Genomic DNA, 27,437 nt, shown 5'->3' with positions numbered 1-27,437 from the left:
TTTATAAGTGTTCTCCCCAGATGCCTTATATCCTCAATATCAAATCTTCTTTTTTTTTTTTTTAACACATATATCCAAAAGGCACTCGTGGTCTTAGGCACTATCCCACATCCAGGCATGTGGGGAGCAGTACCCTGCAATGACCATCTGCTAGGCCAGAAAAAGCTAGGATAATGTTGTCAGTCTTACCATTTGGATATATCATTGTTTTAAAAATCTACTTTCATACATTTTCTCTACCGTGTTCTATTGATGTCAGTATACTTTTTATCCCTAAATTTAGCCAAACTCTCTGGGTGATTAATCAACTCCATTCCAATTGCTTTCACTTTTCAGGAACTGTTGTTTCTCTGTGATTTCATGCACTGATATCCAAGAAATATATACCTTGTCCTTTCCAATAGTTAGCATTGGTATCCCAAAGTACTGTTTCTTCCAAAAAATTTTCCTAACTATAGCAGACTATTTCCAGCATAGCTGTCTTGTTTGCTGCCCTCTATTGTCTACTGCATATACAAGCCATTTTCTGTGTCAAGGACACGTACCTGAGTTTCTGTATGGTGAACTGTATTTTCACTTCCGTTTGTAATATCCGAGTCTTAACTCCATAGCTCCGTGCCGCCTCTGTTTCTGTGTGCTTTGAGCTTCCTACTACAGTTCTTTTCCAGAGACAGGGATGTTGTTCCCCTGTGCCTTTATTTTTTGAATTGCTCATAAGTTAATAACAAGCAGAAAAAAAAGGAAACATGGCCAGGGCCTCTGTCTCTCCCCCCGCCCCCCACTGCCCCACATCTATTCCCACCCCCAGCGACTAGCATCATTACTCCTCAAGGGAGGGTCAAGGCAAATGAAGGAAAAGATGGAAACTGGTAAAAGAGGGTCCCCAAGAATCACTTAAACTTCCATTCAAACCCAGGACTCCTGACTCCCAATGATAGGAATGTCACCTTTGGTAGGTGCTTTGCTTAAAGCGCTCATACACAGCATCCGGGGAGCATCGCCACAGTATCCCTGGTCTAGTGGGTATTAGCTCTCCTGCCATTCAGATCCCCAGATCCTCTCCCACTTTGTACTCCAGTGTTTAACCTTTCCGGGTAGAAGGAGATCAATACAAATTCTTCATTGTTAAGAATCGATGGCTGTCCTGTGGCATCACTGCCATCTAGTCTCGCTGAGAAGCTCAGTAAATCTCTCCAGCTGCTTCGAAAGCTTGGTTTGTCGTCTTGAGTTGCTTTCATTTTTAATGCAGATCACTCTGGTTTCCGTTCCCCTGAGGGCTTGCAGATAAATCTTGGCAGACATGTTCAGGGTCTACAAATGAGATGCTGGAAAGGGGCCAGCCCACCCAGAATTTAGTTGTAATGGATGAGACACCCCCTTGGTTCCACTTAAAGACGGAGCTATTTGTTTCCGTATTTATTGGTTGGGGCCTCATGGAGTACCTGGGTGGGAAGTGTCCAGGATGGAGCTCCTCTGGAACAGAGGAGGCCAGTGTGTGAGACTGTGATGCAGACACAGGCTGGTTGACTCAGCCTCTCTTGTAAATAGGAAGTCAGGGACTCACCCCATTCCTTCAAATGCATAATGAAGGGAAGCACGGATGGTGTAGACGCCCTGGATCCAGAAAGCCTAGCAGCTAGCAGGAAATCTCTTTGTGCTGCTTACGTACAAGCCAAGTGAGAAATTACCTGCCTGGTTTCCTTTTGTTAATAAATGAATATATTTATCATATTATTGAACAGCATCCGACTAAGGGTGATCGGTAAATATTTAATGTTAGTTAATGATCTCCCTCTCCCACAGTCCTTTGCTCATACGGAGTATGTAGCTGTATCTCATCCCAGCCACCCTGAATCCTAGGTTTCCTAGGGGCAAAACCCTGGTTTCCATTTGCAGCAAAAATGTGGGCTCTCTGGTTAACTTTGATTTCTCCTCTCTTTGATCAGCAGACTATGCCAGCTATTACCAGGGCTTGTGGGATTGCCATGGTGACCAGCCAGACGAACTGTCCTTCCAGCGGGGTGACCTCATCCGCATTCTGAGCAAGGTAAAGACACACAGAGGGTGGGGCATGGACCGAACATTAATTTTTTCACTCTTGATGATGTAGTCACCATGACCAGAATTATTCCACGTGCATACACTTCTCTTGTGTGTATTACATGGCCGCCTCACACATAAATTCCCATTGACTTATAATTCTTAGGGAAAATCTTAATTGAAAATTCAGTCCCAGGAACCAAGTTTCAAGTTTAAAAATACAACAAGGTAGACATCATACCAAAGCTATGCCAATCAAAATTTGATCTTTCTAGGGTCTGGTGATATTTAAAAGGTCATTACTATGTACATAATTTATTATCATATAATACTCTTAAAAACATTCTGGCTAGATCAGATGCCTTGTTTCATTTATAGATAAACAAGACGGTAATAGAATTACGTATGGAGGGAGGAGTCAGAACCCGCTAGCTCAATTGGTTTGAACAAGTGCTGATAAGACCAAGAGAGTGACTCAAACCCCACCAGGGCCAGCTAACTGCACTCTCTTCCTCAGTCACAGAGTTAACCCCTGGCCCCAGCTAAGCATCTCACAAATGATATTGTTGATCAAGAAAGAATTGGGGGAGAAAAAAAGGACAGATTATTATAGATCCATCACCTATGTGAAAAAGAGAACGGATGGGCTACAGAGGAATCAGTAACATTATCTTTGTAATGAAATACTACACAGTCTGTATAAGTGGACTAAGGAACTAGGTCCCTGAAAAAAAAACAACAAAAAAAACTTATTAAAAAGTTCTTTCTCTTGCCCTGGCTAGTGTGGCTGGGTGGAGAGTCATCCTGTATGGCATATGCCAAAAGGTGGTGGGTTTGATTCAAAGCACATACCCAGGTTGTGGGTTTAATTCCCAGTCTATGTTTCTCTCTCTCAAATCAATAATTTTTAAATGTTTGTTGTTGTTGTTTACAAAGTTCTCTCTCTCTCTCTCTCTCTCTCTCTCTCTCTCTCTCTCTCTCTCTCTCTCTTTCCTCCTCCCTCTCCCTCTCTCTTCATCAGTCAAGATCTGCAAACACATTTTTTAAATAGGCACAATTTGCTCTTTAATTGATGAGTCTGTGGATTCCATAAAGCAATATTGGAAACCCACGGTGTCACTAACCCATTATTTGCTGTTTATCTAAAGGTTTGTCTCAATTTAAATACACCATAAGCTCCTTAGGAAACACCAGGGCTGACCCAAGGCACCTTTCAGTGGTTCCCACGCGTCCCCCCTGACCCAGGACCAAATTCAGACCTCCCTCTTCTCAAAGGAGTATCGGAGGCTGCAAGAGCCCTGCTGAGTGAAATCACAATCTTCTAGCAATTTCTTCAGCCTCCTAATTCCCCAGCACCCGGCGCCATTCCCGTGCAGCTCTGATACACCAAGAATAAATTGGAAGCAAAGGAGGGAGTGGACATTGGCCTGATTGGTATTTCAAATGCCCGAAAGCGAGGTTTGCGTGTAATAGAATTTGTGTACATTACCACGCTGGCATTATGGGGGTAATCGAGTTACCCACTCAGGTGTGACCGGGCCTCTGTTTGCCCAGAGCCTGCAGGTGAACAAATTAACTGTTTACATTGTCTGAGGTGCCTGCAGCGGGAGGTGGGAGAACAGAGCCAGACTGTCTGCTGGCCTCCTCTCCCGGTCATGATGACTTCGTTTGTTTTGCATGTCTTTTGCCTTTGTTAATGGCTTCTCCCCGGGGGTCCCTCTCCTCCACTTAGAAGTGGCTGTGTGGTGACTTGCCCAGCAGCGAGGAGCTGTCGGTGGTTACCTCGGCTGTTGTGTTTTTAAGAGATACCAAAAACCTGGGGACCTCCCCCACCTGTGTTTCTTTTTAACCAATCTTCCTTCCCTTCCTCCATTAATAAAAGCTAGTCCTATCTAATAAAGAGGGGATATGCTAATTGACCATCACTCCATCACAAAGATGGCTGCACCCACAGCTGAGGCCAAGTTCCCATAAGAAGCCTTAAGGAGCAATCAGCAGGGACCTGAAGCTATGCCCTCCCCTCCACCCCCGCCCTGGCGTCAGGCTGGGGGACCTCAGGCCACACCCCAGCCCCAGTGCCAGGCCAGGGGACCTCAGGCCATGCCCCCACCCAACAGGGCTTGACAGGGGATCTCAGGCTGTGTCCTCCACCTGGTGGGGCTTGATGGAGTACCTCAAGGCATGCCCTCTGCCCAGTCTGGGCTGGGAGACCTCAGGTCATGCCCCCCGTCCTGGCACCAGGCCAGGGAACCTGAGGCTGCGCCCCCATCCTGTCAGGATCTCACTCACCAGATAAGGGTGGGACTGGCTGGGTCTGGATCTAGCCCAATTGGGGGGGGGGGGGTTTGGGGGGCGTCCAGGTCTGGGTCTCACATGATTTTGAGGTGCATATGGGTGGGCAGGGACTTGACTCTGATAGGAAGAAGGTTTTCATATATATTTTTACTAATTTTCTTTCATCTCTGACACTTCTATTATAGAGAAAGGGCAAATAGCAATATGAAATTAGTTCCTGTAGTTAACCCCTTTTTAATGTGCACGGATTTCGTGCACCAGGTCACTCGTATATCGTAATTTAATTTGGCGAGAATACCTTCTGCCCTGGCTCTATCCGGCTTCCTTCTCCATCTCTGGAAGGTCATGAGTCCATTCCCTCACTATTGTAGTAGCACAATCCTTTCCCCAAAAGCCACACCAGCTGCCTGCCTTCTATCTCCATGTTGCTCATTTCTGCACGGCAGAGGAGGAAATGAGAAACTAGAAGCTCAACTGAAGTTTCCCTGATAAAGCTTCATTCCTGTTAACACTGGCTTGGGGAGGCTTTCGGGTTGAATTTACCTTTATTATATTACCTAACTCAATCAGAGTCCCTGGGCAGGAAGGCACCTGAAAAGGCCACCCAATCCATTCCCTTGCCTCTTAAAAAACCCAAATTAGCCGAAACTGGTTTGGCTCAGTGGATGGAGCGTTGGCCTGCAGAATGAAAGGTCCCAGGTTCGATTCCAGTCAAGGGCACGTACCTTGGTTGCGGGCACATCCCAAGTGGGGGGTGTGCAGAAGGCAGCTGATCAATGTTTCTCTCTCATGGATGTTTCTGGCTCTCTATCCTTCTCTCTTCCTCTCTGTAAAAAATCAATAAAATACATTTACAAAAAAAAAAAAGAAAGAAAGAAAGAAAGAAAGAAAGAAAGAAAGAACCCCAAACAGATAGAAAAGGAGATTCCACTACCATTCCCAATCATCTGTCTACTCAGGTGTTTGGTAATTCCTTATCTCTGGAATTTTCTCCCATATGGATCCTAAACTCATTCTATTTTAGCCCTCGCTGGCTTCCTTTGTTGGAGTCAGTTACCATTTGCAGCCTGGAGGAACAAAATGGACCCAAGTTGAGGTTAGTCCGGAAAAACAGTTCTAGAAATCTCCATTGTACTTTCTCTCTGGCCAGTAGAACCTGTGTCGGGCAGGAAAGGCCAGCTGTTTAGGAATCTAATATGTCTATTTCCCTGAGAAATAAATGCAAGACAAGGAAGACTCCAGAAGGTGAGGCTTAGCTAACCTAGACCAGCTTCCTTAGCTGTAAAAGGAGGGAGTTCTGATGGATGACCTCTGAGGTTCCTTCCACCTCACACATTACCTGATACTGCAAAACCACTAAAGAAATTACACACACACACACACACACACACAATGCATTTATTCAGATTAAGTGAATAAACATTTCCAATTATGAGCTTCTTTTGTTTTGGGCCTTCATAAAATGTATCTGGTTCCCCACCCCCTCTCATTATATGATAAAATAAATATTTTGAAGGAGGATGGGTGGATAACAGAAATGGCCCCAGGACAGGGAAGAGAGTTGGCAGTGAGGATTGGGGGGAGAGGGGGAGGGAGGGGGGAAGGGAGAGAAATACAGCTTTATTCTTAGGGTCATGCTGCCCCCTACTGTTTCTTAATAATTGCCCACATATGACCCAACCTTGAATCCTAGAATCCCAGGGCCAGGGGAGGTTGTTAGGACCTGGAGCCTAAGGGCAGGAAGGATCCAAAGAGTTATTTACTCTCTAAAAATAATAATAATAATAATAATAATAATAATAATAATAATAAATACATAAATAAATAAAAATCCAGAGAAGATGACTGCCTGGGGAAGAAAGATGTAGCCCATAGGTAACCAAATGCACAGTCACCTGTTCTATTCTTAGGGACACAAGTCGATAGCCAATGGGTTACTTGTGCAACCTTGAGCAAGTCACTTAATCTGGCTACTCCTCAGTCTCCCCATCTGTGAAAATTGGGCTAATCTCTACTCATAGGGTATTGTTGTGATGCTGGCATTAGAGAATTCGTGTAAAGGAGTGCCTGGCATCTAGGAAATGATAACTATCAACCCCCCTTTCCACTAACACACTTTCTGGGTTAATGCTGGGTACAAACCAGCAGGTCAGTAAACTACTGGTGACTTGAGAGAGGAAAAAAGGTAGCCAAGATCTCTTCATGGAGGTGCTCAGAAGCACAAAATGTACTCACTTGGAAATAAAAGAAGGGAAGAGGCCTGCATGAAAATGCACCATGTCATCTCTGGCCTGAGAGTTCACCACTGACAGAACTGCTCAAACTCCTCCTTTGAGGAGAGGCCAGAGCCACGTATCCAAGCTCTGATGCAGTGGCCGGTGGCAGAGTCAGCAGGACTCTCGCTGATCCACCCCAACACATCCAGACCGCCCTCAGCCCCATGCTTCATGCCCACCTCATTCACCGAGTTCCAATTTGGGCCTTAACATATACTGAAGGGAGATTTTATATATATATATTTTATTGATTTTTTTTTTTTTTTACAGAGAGGAAAGGAGAGTAATAGAGAGCTAGAAACATCGATGAGAGAGAAACATTGACCAGCTGCCTCCTGCACACCTCCTACTGGGGATGTGCCCGCAACCAAGGTACATGCCCTTGACCGGAATCGAACCTGGGACCTTTCAGTCCACAGGCCGACGCTCTATCCACTGAGCCAAACCGGTTTCGGCTGAAGGGAGATTTTTAATAACCAAGCCGCTCTGTGCACCCAGCGATGGTGATGTTCCCTCATTCCTTCCGGACCCCGTTAGTTCTGAAGAGCTCTCTCCGACGACGCAGGGGCGCAGGGGCGCAGCTCGGGCGCAGCGGGGTGCGGCGCTCTCAGTGCCTCCAGATTGCGGCGCTGGTGCAGGCTCCCTCAGACGTAACCGATGGCTCCGGAGAGCCTGCCTCTCGTAAATTACTCCCCACGATGCCCGCGACCGCGGCAGAATCCAAGTTTGAACAGAGCAGGGGGAAAAAGGTGTTTGAAAGGCCTGTTCACTCAGCTGCATTTTAATTTCCTTTTCAATCTTGTCCCAATTAATTTCCCAGAATTAATCTCACAGAAGCAGCTCGGCAGCGTCGAGGCTGCGGTTTTAGTGTGGCGGCCGCTCTGCCTGAACATGAAATAGGAGCTAATATAAAAATCCATCTGCTGCGTTTGAAATGCACGCCGGCTGCTGCTCGGTCCTGTCTGACATTCCCAACATCAACAGCAGGGAGAAGTGATTCGGGGGTTAGTGGCCATCAGTACTTGGCAGGGGTTCAACAACAGGTGTACTCCGAAAACCCATTCAGCCTGGGCACCGGGCATGACGGGGCAGGTGCTGAATCACCCTCCGCGCAGGAGCGCTGCGTGCTGGCTTCGTCTCTCCTGTGTGGGGACCGCGAGGCCCTTCTGCGGGCCAGCTCTGCTGGGGGCAGTGACTGTCAGTGCGGGGAGGGGCGGCGAGAAGCCTCTCTTTGGATAAGACACGTCCCAGGCCCAGCTTTCAGAGACGTGACTCTGCCTTCCTGGCTCCAAGTACCCTTTCCCTAAGCAGTAAAAAGGCTCGTTCCACTCTGCAAGATTACGTCCATGCCCGTTTAAAAACTAACCCTCCTTTAGCGGTGACGCGAGCTGTCCGGGAGATAAGTGTGAATTAGAGAGAGAACGAGAGAGAAACTCCTTCTCCGTTGACTGGAAAGGACAGGAGGTCCCGGAACGATGGCTTGCATTTAAGGTAAACCAAGTCAGCGGGCTGCCTCTCTCGGGCTTACGTCGTGTGCCTTGTGAGTTGGCCTTAGGCTCCTCCCGAGACCTGTCCGGCTGCTTACGCCCGTGGAAATCAGCGTTGCGGCAACAGGTTGGGCACCACGTAAGGTTCATACTGACACGGCAGCTTAGCTGGGGTGGGGAGACCCAAACACGCCCACTTCGGCCGTCTTCTCTGCCGGAGCAGTTGATCTGAAAGCAGGGACTCTCATAGTCAAGGCCAAGTTTCACATGGAACTCACTGTGATGCTGTGGGACGGCCATGGGCTTTGTGTGGACGAGGGTGGACTGGTTTGGTCACCCTGAGTGACATTTCGCTTCCAGCACTGGGTTGGAGCGACTTACACTCAGGCCGGATCCCAGCTCCAACCCCGGCTCCCGGTGACCCGACCGCAGCAGGCCTGTTCCCAGCACACCTGGTCTATGTCAACCAACTCCCTGTCTGTTCTAATGGGAATCTGAAAGCCCCATGTTCTCCACCTCCTCCCTCAGAGGAGTCCTTAAAGAGGGTAGACCTCTCCCCTCCCTTGACCCCCAGCCCCTCCAAAAGAGAACCGTGTGCTGTAAAAATTATCCGAATGCAGCAGTCTTCCGCTTTTCTTCGTTGAATGTGACAAGAACCCTCATAAAAACGGATGAGTTCATTCCTTCCATTGCCTTAAAGGAAGGGGTGTGTGGGGCTGTGCGTTTTTGTTTTGTTTTGTTTTTAATGGCAGGGCTCTGAGGGAAAGGAGGTGTTTGGTGACATCTAGTGTCCATTCAGGACTTCCTCAGGCGCCGTTAGCCCTGCGCCGGCAGAGGGGGGATGGGTGGGGTGATCTGGGAGGGAATCCGGGGGCAGTGAGGAGGGAGGTATAGGCCTGGGGGCTGGCTGCCCAAACAGGGCGATGAAACTGATCAATGCTTGTCAAAGAGCCATTATTCACCTCTGACCCAACCGAAGGGGGCGGGGAGGGGGGATACCATCGGAAAATATCTGTTCTTATTTATGATGATAAGAAAGAGACGCAGAAGCTGTCCCCGCCACCCCATTTCATGTTAACAAGCGGGTCAACACTGTGCTGCGATGACGAAGATGATGATGGTGGTGATGGTGGTGTTTTCTCTCGTTAATGACCCCTAGGGGAGGCCACGGCGTTAGGAGGATGGAAATGGGGTTTGGGGTCAGCTGGAAGGCAACGGTCACACACCGGTCAAATTCAGGGCAGGCCATTCCTTTCCCCCAGACAGGAACCAATCGTCTAGAACAAACCCTGGCAGCCTCATTCCTTCCAGGTAATTTTTATAAATGAGGGGACACCCATTCCAAGAGAGGACAAAAGGGAGAGGGTGTTTGTGTATGTGTGTATGTGTGTGTGCGCATGTGTGTATGTGTGTGTGCGCAGATGCACGCATATTAACCTGCTAATAAGAGTCCAAACTGCATATCAACTGTATCCTCCAAACTTGGCCATTTATTATAAAACCCATTTATTTTTTTTTAAAAAAAAGAATTAAATCGGCATTTTGCACTTTAATCTCCTTACTCCTAAACTGTCGTCCTTTCTCTTTCTAAACACACACACACACACACACACACACACACACACCTTTAAGTCAGGTGGAAAGTCCTAGATCAAATAATTAACCGAGGCCCAGACAGAAATGTTTACCTAGAACCATATAAGCCATGGCAGGTTTAGGTTAATGCTCCGAATAGCCCGATGCTTTACAAACTCCAGTGGTTAAAAAAAAAAAAAATCCCAGCCATTTATTTTGCAGTGAATTTATAACAAGTGCTGTTAAAGTCTTCGTCTTTTGACAGAGGTAATAATAAATTCACTGTTAAAGACGGTAGTTTAATTCCTTATACCTCCAATACTGCACAGAATAAACCATATTCATCACTGAGTAATTTTTTACCACATAAATCTCGAAAACTAACCGGTGAAGGCTGTTGAGGCTGAAATATTGTGAATTTATTAGATATGCCCATGTAGTATTGGATTCAGAGGTTTCCATTCGAATATATTATGGGGGGAATTTGTGTCTTTAACGGTGACATTTCCTCCATTCCCCACTGCCAGTATTATAACAAGCAGCTCCTCCGGAGTCAACCGCACGTTTATTAGACAGAGATTTAGTAATAAACTCCTCACTAATCTGCCAGAGAGGCTGCGTGACATTTCGGTGGGATGCTCTATTTAAAAGGAGTCACAAAAGCTTTGTTTCTGGGTAATTATTTTCTCAAAAGGAGCTCAGCCTCCCCAAGCCTCTGCCTGCCAGTGTTTCTTGGTGGCGTATGCATTCAGCTCTCCAGCCAAACTAGCAAAATATTGAAGCAAATTATAACCTCTTTGTCAATGAGGTTATAGGATTAGCAATGAGGGGTTTGGGGTAATTTGGTGAGAACGCAGAAAAGCTGGAATTTGCCAGACGCGGCCAGACGTATGGTATTTGAGGCTAATAAAAAGAGTACATTGCTTATCAAACGAGAAAGAAGACCACGGTTTCAGAAAACTTGTCCTTTAAAATCTTTCATCCTGACGTATGACACAGTAATGATACAATTACACGCTCAGAGTTGAACGAAAATCTTTTTACTCTGCCATATTAATTTTGAGCGAAAATCTGTGCCTGTGAGATGATAATACTCTGAACCTTTCTTATGATTTGCTAGTGATGTGACATTTAAACTAACCAACTGATTATATCAAATTGTCACACCCTCTCCAGCTTCATTAAGGAAACATTAATATTGCTAGAATGGAAAACATATTTTCTCTTAGATGCAGACATGTGCATCATCTTTTTAGCAAAGTGCTCCAGCGGCTTCTCTCTTCCCACTAATATTTTGTATTGGGGGAAACATTCCAGATACAAAAAAACTTCCAAGGAGCACACTGAACTTGAAGATTTAAAAAAAAAAATAGAATAAAATAGGTTTCACACTGTTAAACAAAGGAGAAAAAAATCTCCTGGCAATGCAAGACTGCAGCCCATCAGAATAATTATGAAAAGACAGACCCGGCTAGAAAGATAAGCATAATACCAGCAATTAATATTCAGCATTCAACATTATAGTCAAGAGGCTGTGTTTTTCTTTGTGATGTGGCTCATAAGCTAAGGGAGCCAGGCTCAGCTCTGTCTTCTTTCTTGTGCACGAGGATTAAGGAGGAAAAAAACAGCAACAACAACCCGGCTCCATCTGTAAATGAGCAAACATCTTGATTTTATAGCTATTTGCTCTGTAAAACTGAGGCACGAAACAAAAATTACTGGATGCCTAAGTAACACTTTAATTCTGAATTCATTTACGCGGTAGCTCTGTAGTTGTCACAAACCATAATGCAGTATTTAATTAAAATAACACAAGTGCATCTAGACATGTCCTGGGGTGGCTATCACCAAATTACAGCCTGTGCCACCCGTATTTTATTTATGAAACGGCAGATTCTAAGGTGCCAATCGGCTGATTCCAAAGCATCAACATTTGAAACCTGCATCTTTAGAAAGGCTTTTTTTTTTTTTTTTCCTGCTGCATCTTTAAATTTGTCCCCCCCTCCTTTTTTCAGTGGGATTGTTTGGATGTCCATAAATATCTCTCTTTCTAACTCTCGCTTTTCAACTATTGACCTCCTGAGTCTTCTCACTGTGAAATCCCCCCCGTCTGTTGTCATGGAAAGGCTTGTGAGGTATCACAGGAGCCACCACGAGCATGGGGCATCTTAACGGAACCTGGGAGTGGATTCCGAGAGGATCTGGGGGGGGGGGGCGGGGGCGGCAGGAAGCAAACCCTTTTCAAGCTCGACGAGCTTGTTCCCATACAACCTTCCTTACACTTTTTCCCCCATAAATACCAGCTACAGCTCACAGGCTGGCTTGCTCTCCTCTGTGGATGTTCGCATGCAGACATCCTGCTCTTTTTCATAAACGCATAGCATCTATCTTCAGCGCGCCCACCATCTATCTCCTCGTTCACATTGGCTGTCCCATCCAGCTCCTTGTCTGCAGAGTTATGTTCAGCGAGGTCCCGGTTTAGAGGAAATAAATAATGAAAATGGAATGGGCTGCGAGAGATAATCGAAACATTCAAATTGTTATTTTTCACCGTACCTTCCGCAAACAGACCATCTAGAAACACACCTAGCGAAGGTGCTGGCCGGTCCCTAAAAAGCAACCCCTTACGGACTGTGCTGACCCCGTGGGTCTCTATACGGTCCCTTTCCTGCCCTGTCTCTCTTGCTTTGTGACAGCCCAAGATCGTGCCGCTTTCAAATGGTCAATGATGCTGGTGTTATGTGCATGCTTCCTGCTTACTATTCATCCTGCCTATAATGATGTTTCTGTCATCGTGGATCCTCTATGAAGTAATCCCGAGAATTACACAATAGAAACAGAATTGCAATCGCCGTTTGAAAGGAAATAGCCCCCGCAGTTATTATCTAAAGATATCCCGATAAATAGAATCGTTTGATCACAGCCTGGTCCTACAGCGAGGTTCTCCTGGAGGAAGGGTTTCCTACACACACTTGTAATTACGTTAGCCCCTTTCACAGGTCACACAGAAAGTTAATTTCAATCGCTGCTAATTTCCGTCCAGCAAGAGCATGCGGTACTTTAAACCGCCCAAAATAATTGGATTCAAAACAAATTTAGGAAATTGAGTGTGTTAGAAAGCAAATAAAAATATCCTTTTGGTAAGAACGCGGAGGGTGAAAGTGGTAAAAATGGCCTTTTTTTTCCTCTCTCTCTCTCTCTCCCTTCTTTCCCCTTCACAACTTTGCCATTAAAGTTGCACCTACAGCTAGAAGTTTGTCCGTGAAAAATGGTCATTTTGTTTCTCCGCTCAAAGAATGTTATTAAAATGCTAATTTAAAAGAAAAAGGAGTTAAATATCTAGCGATGGTGCATTCTAATTGCAAGCATAATGAGCTCTCCAAATGTGCGTGCCCCTGACACACACAGAGCATAAACAGCAGTAAACAGATCATTAGTACCCGCGTTCATTTATTCTGGCGACCTTACCATGACCCCGCCGAGGGTAGGGTGAAAAGCAGGTGGATCTGGCTGTGACACCCCCTAGAGGGATCCAGGAAATGAAGCTATAAGCGGTTGCCATGGCAACGCCTATGTGTGCAGATGATGTAACACACCGGCAGGCTGCAGGGCTCCCGCCACTGGGACGCTGCCTTTTCCCTCGCCGGAACAATCTTGGGGATTAAATTATTCATTCCTTTAATTCACAACGAGAAAAAAAAAAAAAAGGAATCCTAATTTTCTTGATGTGCAACTCTCTCCCCCGTTTGTCTGAGGGTCTGGAACAGGGTGGCTTGTCTATCTCCTCGTTCTCCTCGGAAACCTGCCCCAAGCTTCCTTCCCATCGTCTAAAGCCCCACATGGCAGAATCTGGCAGCATCTAGCGGGGGACAGGGGGCAGAAACCTGGCACTCACCATCTGCACTTAACGGGAGAAAAACCTGAGACTTTTTTTTTTTTTTTTTTTAAGCTAAACTAGATCATGCAGTGTCCCTTTCCGACGCGGGCCTGTTGGCCTGGCACTAGATGTGTACCCGCCCTGAACAAGGTGGCTTTGTGTAGCGCGGGGCCGGGTCCAGCCCATACCCGACACAATCAGCGGGAAGCAGAGAGGCACCGGCCCCAGATGAACCCATCCCCCTAGCGAGGTGCAAGAAACAGAGAGAAGAGGAAACGAGCATCCCTCCCGTGTCCGATGGAGGGGACCGAGATGAACAAAAATAATTCTTTGGAGAACGACTCCACTCAATCCTGCCCTGTTTTGCACCCAACAGCCTCAATACCCTTACGGCAACAGTAGAATAACTTTCCTTCTTTTTTTTCTTTAAAGGAAAGCAGGAAAGACCATCTCTGGAAATTATTTTAAAATAAAAAATATCCCGGCCCGGGCCTCCTCCCCGGCCCCCTCCCCATTGCACTTTAGATGAACCTGTGATATTGTAGCAATGGCCCTTGAAGTGCGCTGGGGAGGTGATTTAGGAGAATATTAGAGGCGATGTGGAGATGCACGGCGCCTCTCGCAGGGAGAGCGGAAGGAGCGCGCCGCACAGATGGGCCGAGCAGATTAAACATTTCCGTCACATCGTTTCCAAATTGTGTTGTGGCGCCTGAGGCTGGCACTGCGGTCAGAGCAAAACAGAGCGGTGCGGTGCGGAGCGGGCGAGCTGCCGTTTGTGGAATCCATATTAATACTCGGGTCTCACATGGCCTCACAATCCTATCAGCTCCCAAATGGCGCTGCCTCCATTGTCCCTGGGTTCTGCGCCTGGCACCTTGCTTTCTCTCAACGGCGACGCGTTCACCTTCCCTTTGCCCTTTCCCTGTTCTTCAGGCCAAGTTCCAGCTGTGTGTTTCTGTCTCGTTTCTCGTCCCTGGCTGCCCTGTGCCACCTCCCCTCTTCCCTTCGCGGCTTGGGTTTTCTCTGCCATGCACGCTATGAGGTGTGCACATGCTTCCATCACCAGCCATGTCCAGTTTGTACACAGGGTCCTGCACACCTCCCTGGCCTTGACTGGATCACTCTCCACTCATTCCCACTGCAAGACATAAGCTTCAGACTTGGGGCTGAATGCCCCCTTGCTCTAGAATGTTCTACTCCTCAGAACACTTAGCTAGGGAGCGAGTTTTGTAGAATTGTTGCTCTGTTACCACCCCCCAGTCCCTCCACAGTTGCTCTCACTGACCATCCAACCTTTCCACATTCCCTTTCTTACACTCACAGACCTTTCCCTGGCTACCCCGCATCCAGGCCCATCGACCTCCCGGCTAGCAAATCCTCTGAAATGTAACCATGCCCCGGGTTCACTGAGGCAAGTTTCACAACTCGTTTTTGTTATTCAAAGACGAAGACTCTGAGTCATGGAGGAAAGAGAACACGGCGGCCAACAACTTAAAACACCGTGTGATACAGCCCAGAGAGGCCGCCAAGGTTTCAGCCAACCGCTGAGCTCTGAGCTTCTCACGGGTTTCAACACCACTGAGCCGCTGTCCGCCCGACTGAGCGCCTCCCTGCTCCTGCAGACCCTCCTCACCAAACCACTGTGCCGAGAAGCAGGCCCTGTTAGTCTCCGGAGAGCAATGCCTGTCCCCAGTCTGGTTTTCCTCAGCCGTAGGAAGGGTGCTGAGTTAGAGCCCTCAATTTATTTAATCATTTATGGTATCCTCAGGAAGCATTAAATTTCCAAAGCTGGATTTTAAGAGTAGAGACACTGTGGGCCAATCCAGAGTAGAAATGGGATATTTTGCCGAAATCGGTTTGGCTCAGTAGATAGAGTGTCGGCCTGCGGACTGAAAGGTCCCGGGTTCGATTCCGGTCAAGGGCATGTACCTTGGTTGCGGGCATATCCCTGGTAGGGGGTGTGCAAGAGGCAACTGATTGATGATTCTCTCTCTCATCAATGTTTCTGACTCTCTCTCTCTCTCTCTTCCTCTCTGTGAAAAATCAATAAAATATATTTTTTTTTAAAAAAGAAAGAAAGAGATAGATCCAAGATGGCTGCTCGGGTAGGCAACTAGCCGCAGCCGCACACAACAATTTTAATAAAATACAACTAAAATATAAAATGGACATTACCCAGAACTACAGGAAAGTCGACTGACTGGAAATCCTACAACAAGAAGCAAGGAGAAAACCAGAAGGAAGCGCGGAGGAGCTGTAAAAGCCTAAGGTACGGAGACACGCGGCGCGCGGAGAGGACGGAGCCGGAGAGGAGGGAGGCCGAGTGCCTGGCGGGCGTTCCCAAGCGGGAAGGAGAGAAAACTCCGACTGTGCTGGGCCCCTGACTGCTCGGAACCCCAGTTCTGGGCCAGACCCCGGGGACTCAGGCTCAGCCATAGGGAGCTGGGCTGTAAGTCGGAACCCCGGGGTAGCGGAGAAAGGAGGTCCGGGAGGCGCGCACATAGCGCGCAGAGAAGGGTCAGTCGGCTGTGCCGCGGGATTGCCCTGACGGGAAGGAGACAGGGGCTCCAGACTGCTGTGAACGCCACCTCCAACTCCACTTCCAACTGAACTGAACCCCAATACCGGGCTCATTGGGGGAGAGCATAGACTGTTTGGCAGCAGGCGAAAATCGAGCAGGCACCTTTCTCTCAGAGGCAACGGCAGCGAGCACTGAAGGACCCGCATAGGGCGGGGCTGACGGAAGCCAAAGCTGCAGGCTCCACCCTGAAACCCCGTCCCATCTGTAACTGCGAAATGCGACAACAAAACAGATCACAAACGAAAGAAATGGAGGACAAAAAGCGTCTGGATATAGAGTTCAAATCTACGCTTATAAGGTTTTTCAAGAATTTCCTAGAAAAGATGGATAAGGCCTATGAGGATATGAAAAGAGATCAACTAGAATTAATAAGGAGTCAACAAGAAATGATAAGGGATCAACAAGAAATAAAGAATACATTGTCTGAAATAAAAAATATTCTACAGAGTCCTAAAAACAGAAGGGAAGATCGCAAGAATCAAGTCAAAGATTTGGAACATAAAGAGCCAGAAGACACTCCTCCACAGAACCTAGAAGGCAAGAGAATCCAGAAAATTGAAGATAATGTAAGAAACCTCTGGGACAACTTCAAGCGAACCAACATCAGAATTATGGGGGTTCCAGAAGATGAGAGAGAGCAAGATATCGAAAACATACTGAAAGAAATAGTGACAGAAAACTTCCCCCACCTGGTGAAAGAATTTGACTTACAAGTCCAGGAAGCGCACAGAACTCCAAACAAAAGGAATCCAAAGAGGACCACACCGAGACACATCATTATTAAAATTCCAAGAGCAAAAGATAAAGAGAGAATATTAAAAGAAGCAAGAGCAAAGAAGGTAGTAACTTATAAAGGAGCACCTATACGATTGTCAGCTGACTTCTCAACAGAAACCATGCAGGCCAGAAGGGAATGGCAAGAAATATTCAAGGTGATGAATAGCAAGAACCTACAGCCAAAAATAAGCTACCCAGCAAAGCTATCATTCAGAATCGAAGGCCAGATAAAGAGCTTCACTAATAAAAAAAAGCTAAAGGAGTTCATCACCACCAAACCAGAATTATATGAATTGCTGAAGGGGGTTCTTTCAGAAGAGAAAGTAAACAAAGATAAAAATTATGAACAACAAATACGTAATTATCAACAAGTGAATCTAAAAACCAAGGAAATTAAAAAAATCTGATGAACAATATTAACTGTTGAATATAATAGAATCAGAGGTATGGAAGGGGAGTGAACTGACGATTCTTGGGGAAAAGGGGAGAGGGGGGTGTGGGAAGAGACTGAACATAAACTGTGCACCTATGGATGAGGACAATGGGGAGAGGGGAAAGGGCAGAGGGTGGGGTGGGAACCTGGTGGAGGAGAGCAATGGTGGTGGGGGGGGGGGGGGAAGGAACATTTGTGATAATATGAAAAATAAAAACTTATTAAAAAATAAATAAATAAATAAATAAAATAAAAAGAAAGAAAGAAAGAAATGGGATATTTTTCGGCTGACTCTGGAATATTACCGTCTACTCCACCTAGGAATCCAAATTCCCCATCTTTACCAATGATAATGTATGGTGCAAACGCACGAATAGAGAAATACGCAATCATAAACAAATAATTCTGTGATTGACTGGCCTTTCCCATACGTTCATCAAGCATGTGTTGATCTTTCATGTGAGGGGCTGATGGGTTGTTCCGGGGAAGAGGAATTCTGTTGTTTACAAGGGCAGATATAGTGAACTTGGATGGTTAAACGAACGAAAGTATGAGACCTTTTTCTGGGAATCGTCTTCCACGGAGGCTTAAGTCAATGTGAAACGAGAGCATTTCTGCCGAAACTGGTTTGGCTCAGTGGATAGAGCATCAGCCTGCGGACTGAAGGGTCCCGGATTCGATTCCGGTCAAGGGCATGTACCTTGGTTGCGGGCACATCCCCAGTACGGGGTGTGCAAGAGGCAGCTGGTCGATGTTTCTAACTCTCTATCTCTCTCCCTTCCTCTCTGTAAAAAAAATCAATAAAATATATTTAAGAGGAGAGAGAGAGAGAGAGAGAGAGAGAGAGAGAGAGAGAGCGAGCATTTCTATCAGGAACATTCTCAGGGGAACTGGCTGTGGCAAGCAGCTTGTTCCCAACGCCGCTGTGTGCATCTGAACGGAAGCTGGGGAAGACGCCACAGCGTCTAAGTCGCAGGGAAAGAGGTGGTGCCTTAGAAAGGACACAGGCTTGGCCGGCATCTGGGGAAGGGACAGACTCTGCAGCAGGAGGGCTGAAGCACAGGAAACCCAGCAGCCGGGGCAAGGATTCCTGACTTCCTTTCATTGTGTTTTTTCAAAAGGGGGAGGGAGGTGACGATGGCACCCGGGGCCAGAGTGCAGATCCAGGCTGTAAAGAGCGTCGAATTCCCCCTAGAGCAGCGGTCGCCAACCTTTCAGACCTCACGGGCCACCAGGGTCCGAGGACCACTGGTTGGCACCCGCTGCCCTAGAGCACTGGTTTGTGAACAGGTGTATAAATCCTTTGAGAATCTGATCAAAGATCTGGGCGGCACCCCAGGGACAAGATACGTGTACACAAGCTTTTACACCATGCCAAAACCAGTTTGGCTCAGTGGATAGAGCATCAGTCTGTGGACTGAAAGGTCCCAGGTTCGATTCCAGTCAAGGGCATGTACATTGGTTGTGAGCGCATCCCCAGTAGGGGGTGTGCATGGTCGACGTTTCTCTCTCATCGACGTTTCTAGCTCTCTATCCCTCTCCCTTCCTCTCTGTAAAAAAAAAATCAATAAAATATTTTTTTTTAAAGATTTTACACCATTTCAAGGAGTTCAAAGATTCCTTCACGTCCATCCACGGACAGGCCAGGGGTTCACAGACGCCAGCATCAGAATCCGTGTCCTAGAGGATGGAGATTCCCTATTGTTGGAACAGCCCAGGAGTCACTGAGCCTAGAAATTGAATTCTCATCCCAAGACAGGATGGTCATTTCAGGTCATGTCTGCGCTCCTCCAGGGGAGCCACGGAAGAGCTTATCCAAATAGGAACCAGCGGGGAGGAGAGAAATTAAAATGCAGCAATCACGGAGTCAGGGTATTTAATCTCTTTTAAGGCTTATGATGGGCGCCTGCTGGTTCCCCCCCTGATAGCCCCTGACACCTACTGACAGGGTATTTGCAGCCCCACACGGGGACTCAGGGCCCTGTGACAGGAGGAGCGCCGAGGAGGTCCGTGATAGTCTGGAAACCATAAAGAGCAATAGGAAGCCACTGGAGGCGAAGTCCCGCTGTGCGGCGTGCCGGTGGCTGGTGGCCATCCCGCTTTTTGTTTATAGAATCCGCTGTTCTCTTTATGGCAGGTTTGGTGGGGTTCTTTTTTCCTCGGTGACGGAGATTAGCCGCATAAATCCGTTTATGGCAGCGTGCAGCCCCCCATCGACACTTCCGCTTGTTGCTGTGGGTGATGCTGTGTCAATTTCAGGTTCGCTCGACGCTCCTCCAACCAGACAATGGACTCCAAGTAGCCAACCCTCCTTTTTTTTTTTTTTTTTTTAAGGCTCCTTCATTGGGAGGAGAGGGGGGTTCAGGGAGGTGAGGTAGAGTTGGTGTTGAAGGGAACAGATGTTTAATCGAGCCTAGAGATACTTAGGATGAGAACAAACCATTGTGCTGTTTTCCGAGGAAAGTCTTCTTAAAAGATTGTGGCAAAAGCAAGCGCGGATGTGAAGGGTTTTTTAAATCGCTTTTTAGATTCTTATCTAAAGCATCTTCTGTGAACAGTTTTGTATAATTAACATCTTAGCGCTGCCATGCGCAGTGTACCAGTCTACAGAGTTACAAGCATGGGGAGCCTTCGTGATTCTGATCCCCTGACATTGTCACTTGGAGGTGGATATCCCCGTATCGAGTATTTGAGGTCTTCCGGGGAGGTCTCCACGTTTTTCTTGTCTTTCCAAACATCTGGGCAAAGAAGTCAAACTTTATTTAAAACGTTGATCCCAAGAATTCGGGCCCCTCTGCCATCCCAAAAAAACGAATCCAAGACTCAGCAACTTAATAAAAATGCAGTAAATTCGCACCTCTAGACAAGAGCAGAGTTCATTCGGAGCTGGGGTCTGCCTGGTTGAGCCAGTTCTCTCTCCGTTTTAATAGTTTAATAAAAATTAGCATAATTAACGAACATCTGTATGATCCAGAGTGGTGCAATTTGGCACTTGGAAACGAGGGCTTAAACATGATTGCTGTGAGTTTAATGTTGTTTTAATTCTTTTTGGCACTGTGCAGTGAAATAAACGTTTGGTGGTGATAGTTCTCGGCCGGATCTCATTTGCATTTCTCTCCCTTTGATTATGAGCAATTGTGGACTCCCCAGCAATTCATCAAAGTAGAAATTATTTTAAAATACCTCGTGGTGTTTCGGCTGGGCTGGAGCAAAGCATGGGGCTGGGGGGGACAGTGAGAGAGGAGGCTAGAAATGCTCCATTCATGCTTCAAACGTCTCAGCCCCGCAGCCCTTCCTGGGTATCCAGCCAAGGGATGAAATCTGGGAAAGACAGTCAGATCTCAAGGCCTGTGGGTGCTTTGATTAAGCTCCGAGGCTCCCACAGCAGGATACGTATGGTCTCTGAGATTGTGCCCTTCTCCGTACACTTCTGCCTGCTTCTCTGCGTTGCAGGGCAGAGAGCTGCTTTCACTCGTTTCAGTTCTCACCGCTGCGGTGAGGCTGCCACATCTGTGGTCGGCAGGGTCAGTGTTCCCCTCCAGCGAGAGCACGGTCCTGCCGTGCCTCATCTGCTTCCCGATCGCCCCCTCTTCGCGCTGACGTGCACCTTCCCAAGGCCTGGTCCTCCTCCTGGCATCAGGCTCAAAGGGGGATGTCAGTCAGGAGTCATGAATAGCCCCTAGGGAGAGAAAGCCCTCTCGGAGCCCCTCGGGTGATGAAGATGACGGCATCTGGTAGGTAGAAGGCCACTCTTCACACCTCAGAAGACTGTCAGACATCATGCCCTCCCCACCTGTGAGATAGCAGAAGAACTGAAGTAGAGTTTTGATGAGTTCCAATGAGAGGAGACGACAGAGGATGTGTTTCCCCTTCGCAACAAGGCCCTGTGGACATGTCCATGGCAGTGACATGCTAACACAAGGCAATACCACAAGGAAACTTATGGTAGAAACTGCCCTGAGTGTTGGGAGGTGGACAGGAACATAACTTATATCGACAGGAGCTTTAAAATGTACATGCCCTTGACCCGAATCGAACCTGGGACCTTTCAGCCCTAGCCAGTTTGGCTCAGTGGATAGAGCATCGGCCTATGGACTGAAGGGTCCCAAGTTTGATTCTGATCAAGGGCACATGCCTGGATTGCAGGCTCGGTCCCCATTGGGAGGCAGCCAATCAATGACTCTCTGTCATCATTGATGTTTCTACAATATCTCTCTCTCCCTCTTCCTTCCTCTCTGAAATCAATAAAAATATATTTTTTAAAAATGTTCCAACAGCACAGGCTAAGGAATTCTGGGTAATTTCCCTTAAGGCAGTGCAGACTGTAGAGGAGTTGGCCTTGGGGAGGAAGGGAATAAGGTCTGGTGTGGAGAGGTGGTAGACACATTCATTTATTTCAGACTGACTTTTAAAGATAATTCTCTGTTCCTTTTAGGGTCAACTCAATGGTCTCACTTCTTATGCCATTTGAGTCTGTCTTCACGGTACTTAGGGAGCCATTTGGCGAAATGTCTCTCTTCCTGCCACCACCAATTCAATCCCCAGGAGAATATTTGGCAGTTGGCTGTAACTAAATCTGCTCAACTGAGAGTACAAATCCCTGCTGCTCCCTTCATTCCTTCATAACCTCATTTAACAAGTATTTTTTGGGCCCATTCTGTGCTGGGTACCACACTGAGTGCTGGGAATACAACAGCAAACAAAACCAACAAGGTCCCAGCTCTCACAAAACTCCCCACCTAGTGATTGCCATGGAGACAAAAGCAGACCGATATGAGTTAGCATCATGCGCTCATTTCCAAGGAAGCACAGGCCACAGCCCTGTGGACCACATGGCTGGGGCCCCCACCCCGTCAGAGAGTGGCAAGGAGAGGATCTAGAGAACCTGGAAAGACTCAGGAATTGAGATCTGAGAGCTGCTTAGTAGTGAACCCATGAAAGGGAAGAGGGAAATAGAGGCTAACCGGCAGAGGGAAGGCTCCAAGATGAGAGAGGCTGTAGCCATGGAGCAGCTGAGACTAGCTCTGTTTGACTAAGGTCCACCAGACTTAGGGGGTGAGTGAAAGTGCTAGGCAGTGATCAGGAACAGGTCATGAAGGGCTCTGTCCACCTTGTTAACAAGTCGGCAATAAGCAGGCAGTGGGAACCCACTTTAAGGTTTTGAGAGGAGCAGTGACATTTTAGAAGGATTCTGACTGCAGAATGAAGACTAGATTGGAGGAGAATGAGATTGGAGATACAGAAACCAACTGGGAGGTTATTTCTATAGTCCTCATGAGAGACAACTGTGACATGACTCGAGAATACTGTCAGTGGGAATGGAGAGAAGTGGGTGGATTCCAGTAACATTTTGGAAAGAGAATTGACAGGACTCAAGGGCTGATTGGAAAAGGGAGGGTGAAATTGGAAATGACTCCTGGGTTTCTGGCTTGAGTAACTGAGTTCGTAGTTACTGGTGCCATTTACTGAGACAGAGGAAACAGGAGGGATAGAACGTTTGGGAGTGGGAGGGGAAATAGAAGCAGAGTGATGGATCAAATTTAGTTTGAGCAGCTTGACATACACTTGGGTATTGGGAACCCATCCTTTAGATCTGGGCTGGAGACTGGTTTTTAAAGACAATTCTCTGTTCCTTTTAGGGTCAACTCAAGGGTCTCACTTCTTATGCCATTTGAGTCTGTCTTCATGGTACTTAGAGAGCCGTCTGGGGAAAATGTCTCCAAAGGCAACTGCTCTGTTCCTGCCACAACCAGTTCCATCACCAGGAGAATACTTGGTAGTTAGCTGTGACTAAATCTGCTCAACTGAGAGTATTATACAAATCCCCACTGCTCCTTTCAGTCCCAAATAACCTCATTTAACAAGGATCTCTTTGGGCCCATTCTTTTTTTCTTTTCTTTTTAAATATATTTTATTGATTTTTCTTACAGAGAGGAAGGGAGAGAGATAGAGAGCTAGAAACGTCGATGAGAGAGAAACATTGACCAGCTGCCTCTTGCACACCCCCTACCAGGGATGTGCCCGCAACCAAGGTACATGCCCTTGACCAGAATCGAACCTGGGACCTTTCAGTCCGCAGACCGACGCTCTACCACTGAGCCACACCGGTTCCGACTGGGCCCATTCTGGTTGGGAATCATTTACACACATATTAGTAGCTAAACCACAGAGGTATATAAGATGGCTCAAGGGAAGTGCATCATGTCAGAAGACAGGACAGAATCCTGGAAAACAACCACATGAACTTCAACCCAGGCATGTGCTCTGACCCGGGGACCTCTTGGTTCCTGGGTTGATGCTCAACTGCTTAGCCTGCCTGTAATTATTAATGTACCTGTCAACCTCCCACCGCTAATGTTGGGAGCACCTACTACGAATCAGTTACTTGGAATTGTTTTCCCTTCTGTGGCGTCACTTATATCCCCACCACATAGGGGAGGGGTGATGGTCTCCCTACTCTTACAGAAGAGGAAGTTAAAGCTAGGGGAACTTAAGGTCACATGGCTACTCAAGGACCACGTGGGGATTAGATCCCAGTCTGTCTGACTCCAAAGCCCATTACTCTCTGCTGTAAGCTCCCAGGGAGCAAGCAGTGCTCTGATTCACCATTATACATCTCATGGGAACTCAGACAGCACTTTGCACATAGAAGATGCTTGGTAAATATTGATTTGAACTATGACCTGACTCCCTGAGTATTTTTAGTGTTCTGGCATTTTAGGATGTGCTCAAATTTCTCTGAAGAAGCTATTCAACTATGGTAAAAAGAAAGAAGAAGGAAGGAAGGAAGAAAGGAAGGAAGGAAGGAAGGAAGGAAGGAAGGAAGGAAGAGGGAAGGAAGGAAAGAAGAAGGGAAGGAGGAAGGAAGGAAGAAAGGGAGAGGGAAGGAAGGAGAGAAGAAGGGAGGGAGGAAGGAAGGAAGGGGGAGGGAAGGAAAAAGAAGAGAGGGAGGGAGGGAGGGAGGAAGAGAAGGAGGAAGGGAAGTGTTCTTTAAGTTCAGCAAGGCATCAAATTTCAAAGTTTACAATGTAGACAGGAAGATGGCAAAATGAAAACAGTTTGCTTTCCTCCTCTAGATGACTTTTTAAACATTTAACAATCCCATCAAGGGTGTCAACCACCCCCACAGAATCTCCCATGTAACCACCATGAGAGATTACCAGAAGCATGGCCAAATTTCAATTGACACCATTCTCTTTTCATTTTGCAGGAGTATAACGTGTATGGCTGGTGGGTAGGAGAGCTCAACAGCCTCGTTGGGATTGTCCCAAAGGAGTACCTCACCACGGCCTTTGAAGTGGAAGACAGATGAAGCCCAGGTACCCACACTGTGGCCGATGCAGGTGTTGGCCATGCCTTTGTTTCTCTGTGAAGGATGGGAGTTGCCAGGGAAGTAGTTGTTCTTCATTTCCAAAGGTGGTGCTAATAACCCACCATGGAAAGGTGATGATTCTGGAGTTGTTTTTCCCAGATCATCAGGGGACTGTGTCAGTTACGATTAAGTTCAACTACATGGGACAGAAAACTCAAAATAACTGGTTTAATTAAATAGAAGTTTATTTTTCTCTTCTGTAAAAACCCGGACGTAAATAACACAAGGTATCTGAGTCCCAGGTACCTTGCTTTTTTGTTGTGGTGGTGGTGGTTTTGTTTTGGTCGTGTGGCCAACATTCCTAAGGTTACCTCGTGGTTCAAGATGGGTGTTCCAGCTCCAACTATCATGCCTGTATCCTACCCAGCAGGAAACATAAGAGGGCACGCCTTCTCCTTTTAAGGACACTTCTCAGATGCTGCACATACCTCTTCTGCTTACCTTCCTTTGGCCAGAACTTAGACGTGCAGACAGAAAGACAAAGCTGCAAAGAAAGCTTTATTGTACCTAGCTTAAAAGTGGAAGATGGGTTCATTAATAAAATTAAAAGGGGAGAATGGATGTTGAGGACAACTAGGAATCTGTGCCATAAGCATGGGTCTGTATCCCAGCTTGCAAATCCAGGCATGGCACCACTTCCCCCAAATGCCCATGTGTAACAATACGATTGGCCAAAATTAGGAGCCCAGTGTGAGGATTCTTGGGGGACATAAATTAACTTTGGGGTAATAAAGGATATGGCTTGCATTTTATGAGCAAGAACCACAGCGTATTTTAAAACAGTTGGGTAAGTGCTTGCTCTGGGTAAGGTAATGTTGCAATTGCTTTGGCGGGGAATGGGTTTTGTTTAGAATTAGGATGGCGATAGAGGGCACCCAAAGCTAGCACGATATCACTAGCTCCATTTTCCGGCCTGAAATGGGAGCCAATTTTATTGCTGGGGGTGAGGGATGACATGTGTGACAGTAATACAAACTGTCCTTGGAATCTTCCAGACCAGTTCCATTCTAGTGTGCAGTGGATTCTTTTAGGAAAACACATAAGGATAGATCTTGCTTTCAGATGCCCTTATACAGCCTAAAGCACCACCTCAGACCTGTCGCACAGGTTTGACTTTATGGCTTTCCCATTTCCTGGCCATGAATGTAGAAGGGTTGGAATTTTTCTCTCAAATCTACACAGATTCACAGGTTTGACTGACTGATTTAATGACAAAGTTGTTTATCTTTGACCCAACAATTCCACATCTAGGAGTTTATCCTACAGCATGCAAAATGTTAGTCACACAAGGTTGTTTGTTGGTAATAACAAACCATTTAAATAACCTAAATGTTCAATAGAGAACTAGCCAAATAACAGTAGTACATTCATAGAATTGAATACTATGCAACAGTAAAAAAGAAAACAGAAGCTCTCCGCACTGGTATGGAATACATTGTAAGATATGTTTGTAAATTAAAGAGAGGGGGGAAAAAAAAAGTAGCAAAGAAAGGTAGGCCTAACTTACTCCACTCATGTAAAAAAGAAGTTTCCAATTGCTTATAAATGTACTAGAGGCTCGGTGCACAAAATTCGTGCACAATTAGGGTCCCTAGGCCTGACTGGTGATCAGGGCTGATCTATGGGGCGACCGGCAGGGTGATTGGGGCCCCTCCTGCTCACACCTGCCTTGGCCTGGTACCACCCACTTGCCAGCCCCAACCCACACTGTCGTGGGGACCTGCAGGGTGGGGGCAGCTCCAGCATTGAGCACCTGCCCCCTGGTGGTCAGTACGTGTCATAGTGACCAGTCTTTCCGCTGGTTATTGCGCCATTTGGTCTATTTGCATATTAGGGTTTTATATAGATAGAGGAGATGCTTTGGAAGGAAAAGAAAATGCTAACGCTGGTTGCCTCCAAGGACAGAGAAGCTGTATGACTGTGAGACAGGGAGACACCTTTTACTCTGTGCCTTTTTATACGTCCTATATTTTAAACCAGAATGCAAATGTATGTGTTTTTCCTCCTGTAGGACACATGTCCTTCTCTCTCGCCTGCCTTTATGAAGAAACTGATCATCAGGAGCTCCCACTTCCCACCTCTGCTACCCACCAACACCACGGACTCTTCTCTGTACCCACGTCCCTGACACCTGTTAGTTAACTGTAAGCCATCAATAAATAGCTCAAGAGGGAAGAGGCATATTCAGCAGACCTGTAACCACACCTGCCTTGTCACAGCTCGTTCCGTCTCTAACCATGCCCACACCGCCACTTCCGCCCTTTCCCCAGGCTTGTCACCGAGAAGGTGAGAGAGAAGGAACCCTCCTGTCAAAGGTTTTTCCTTTGGAGAAGGGAGTCTCTGGTTGTTCTGTCTCATTTGAAAAGCACAAATAAATGTCTTACTTGGTTCCTGGCCATGTGTGATGGTGCTGAGTTTCTTTTGTAATGGCATCAAAATGCTGGTTCCGGGCATTCTCGACAACTCCAGACCAAGTAGGAAGGAAACAAAAGCCCAGAGAGAGAAGGGGACTTGCAGTTGTCTTAAGGGGGAGGAGCATCTCTGGGGCCTAGGCTTGCCTGCTTGGCCTCTCAGACGTCCTTTGGTTACCTCCTTGGTTATTTTTTGTGCCGAATCTCTCTGAAATGAGACAGGGCTAGAAGAAAGTCCTTGAAATCAGCACATTGGAGAGTTCCCTTTCCCCCTCAGTTAACTACTCAACGGAGTCCTGTATGGGAGCCAGTC

The 27,437-nt window shown here is 46.9% G+C and overlaps 1 protein-coding gene across 4 annotated transcripts in view; it reads left to right on the top strand.

Annotated features, from left to right (window-relative positions):
- The window catches only part of SKAP1 (src kinase associated phosphoprotein 1), a 256,811-nt gene extending 229,704 nt beyond the window's left edge, over positions 1-27,107 (top strand). For 3 of the 4 annotated variants that reach the window (XM_084863580.1, XM_084863583.1, XM_084863582.1), the window contains 3 exons: positions 1,947-2,047; positions 24,552-24,660; positions 26,725-27,107. In XM_084863580.1, the coding sequence (XP_084719706.1) occupies positions 1,947-2,047; positions 24,552-24,653 (203 nt within the window). In that variant the 3' untranslated portion in view covers positions 24,654-24,660; positions 26,725-27,107. The remainder of the gene's footprint in view (positions 1-1,946; positions 2,048-24,551; positions 24,661-26,724) is intronic. The other variant, XM_084863581.1, reaches the window with a different exon arrangement.
- Positions 27,108-27,437: the final 330 nt, after the last annotated feature.

This window comes from Pipistrellus hanaki (assembly GCF_964339955.1).
Source record: "Pipistrellus hanaki genome assembly, chromosome: 16".
NCBI classification, from domain to species: domain Eukaryota; kingdom Metazoa; phylum Chordata; class Mammalia; order Chiroptera; family Vespertilionidae; genus Pipistrellus; species Pipistrellus hanaki.
The sequence above is the reverse complement of the archived record's forward strand: the minus strand, read 5'-3'. Positions and strand labels throughout refer to the sequence as shown.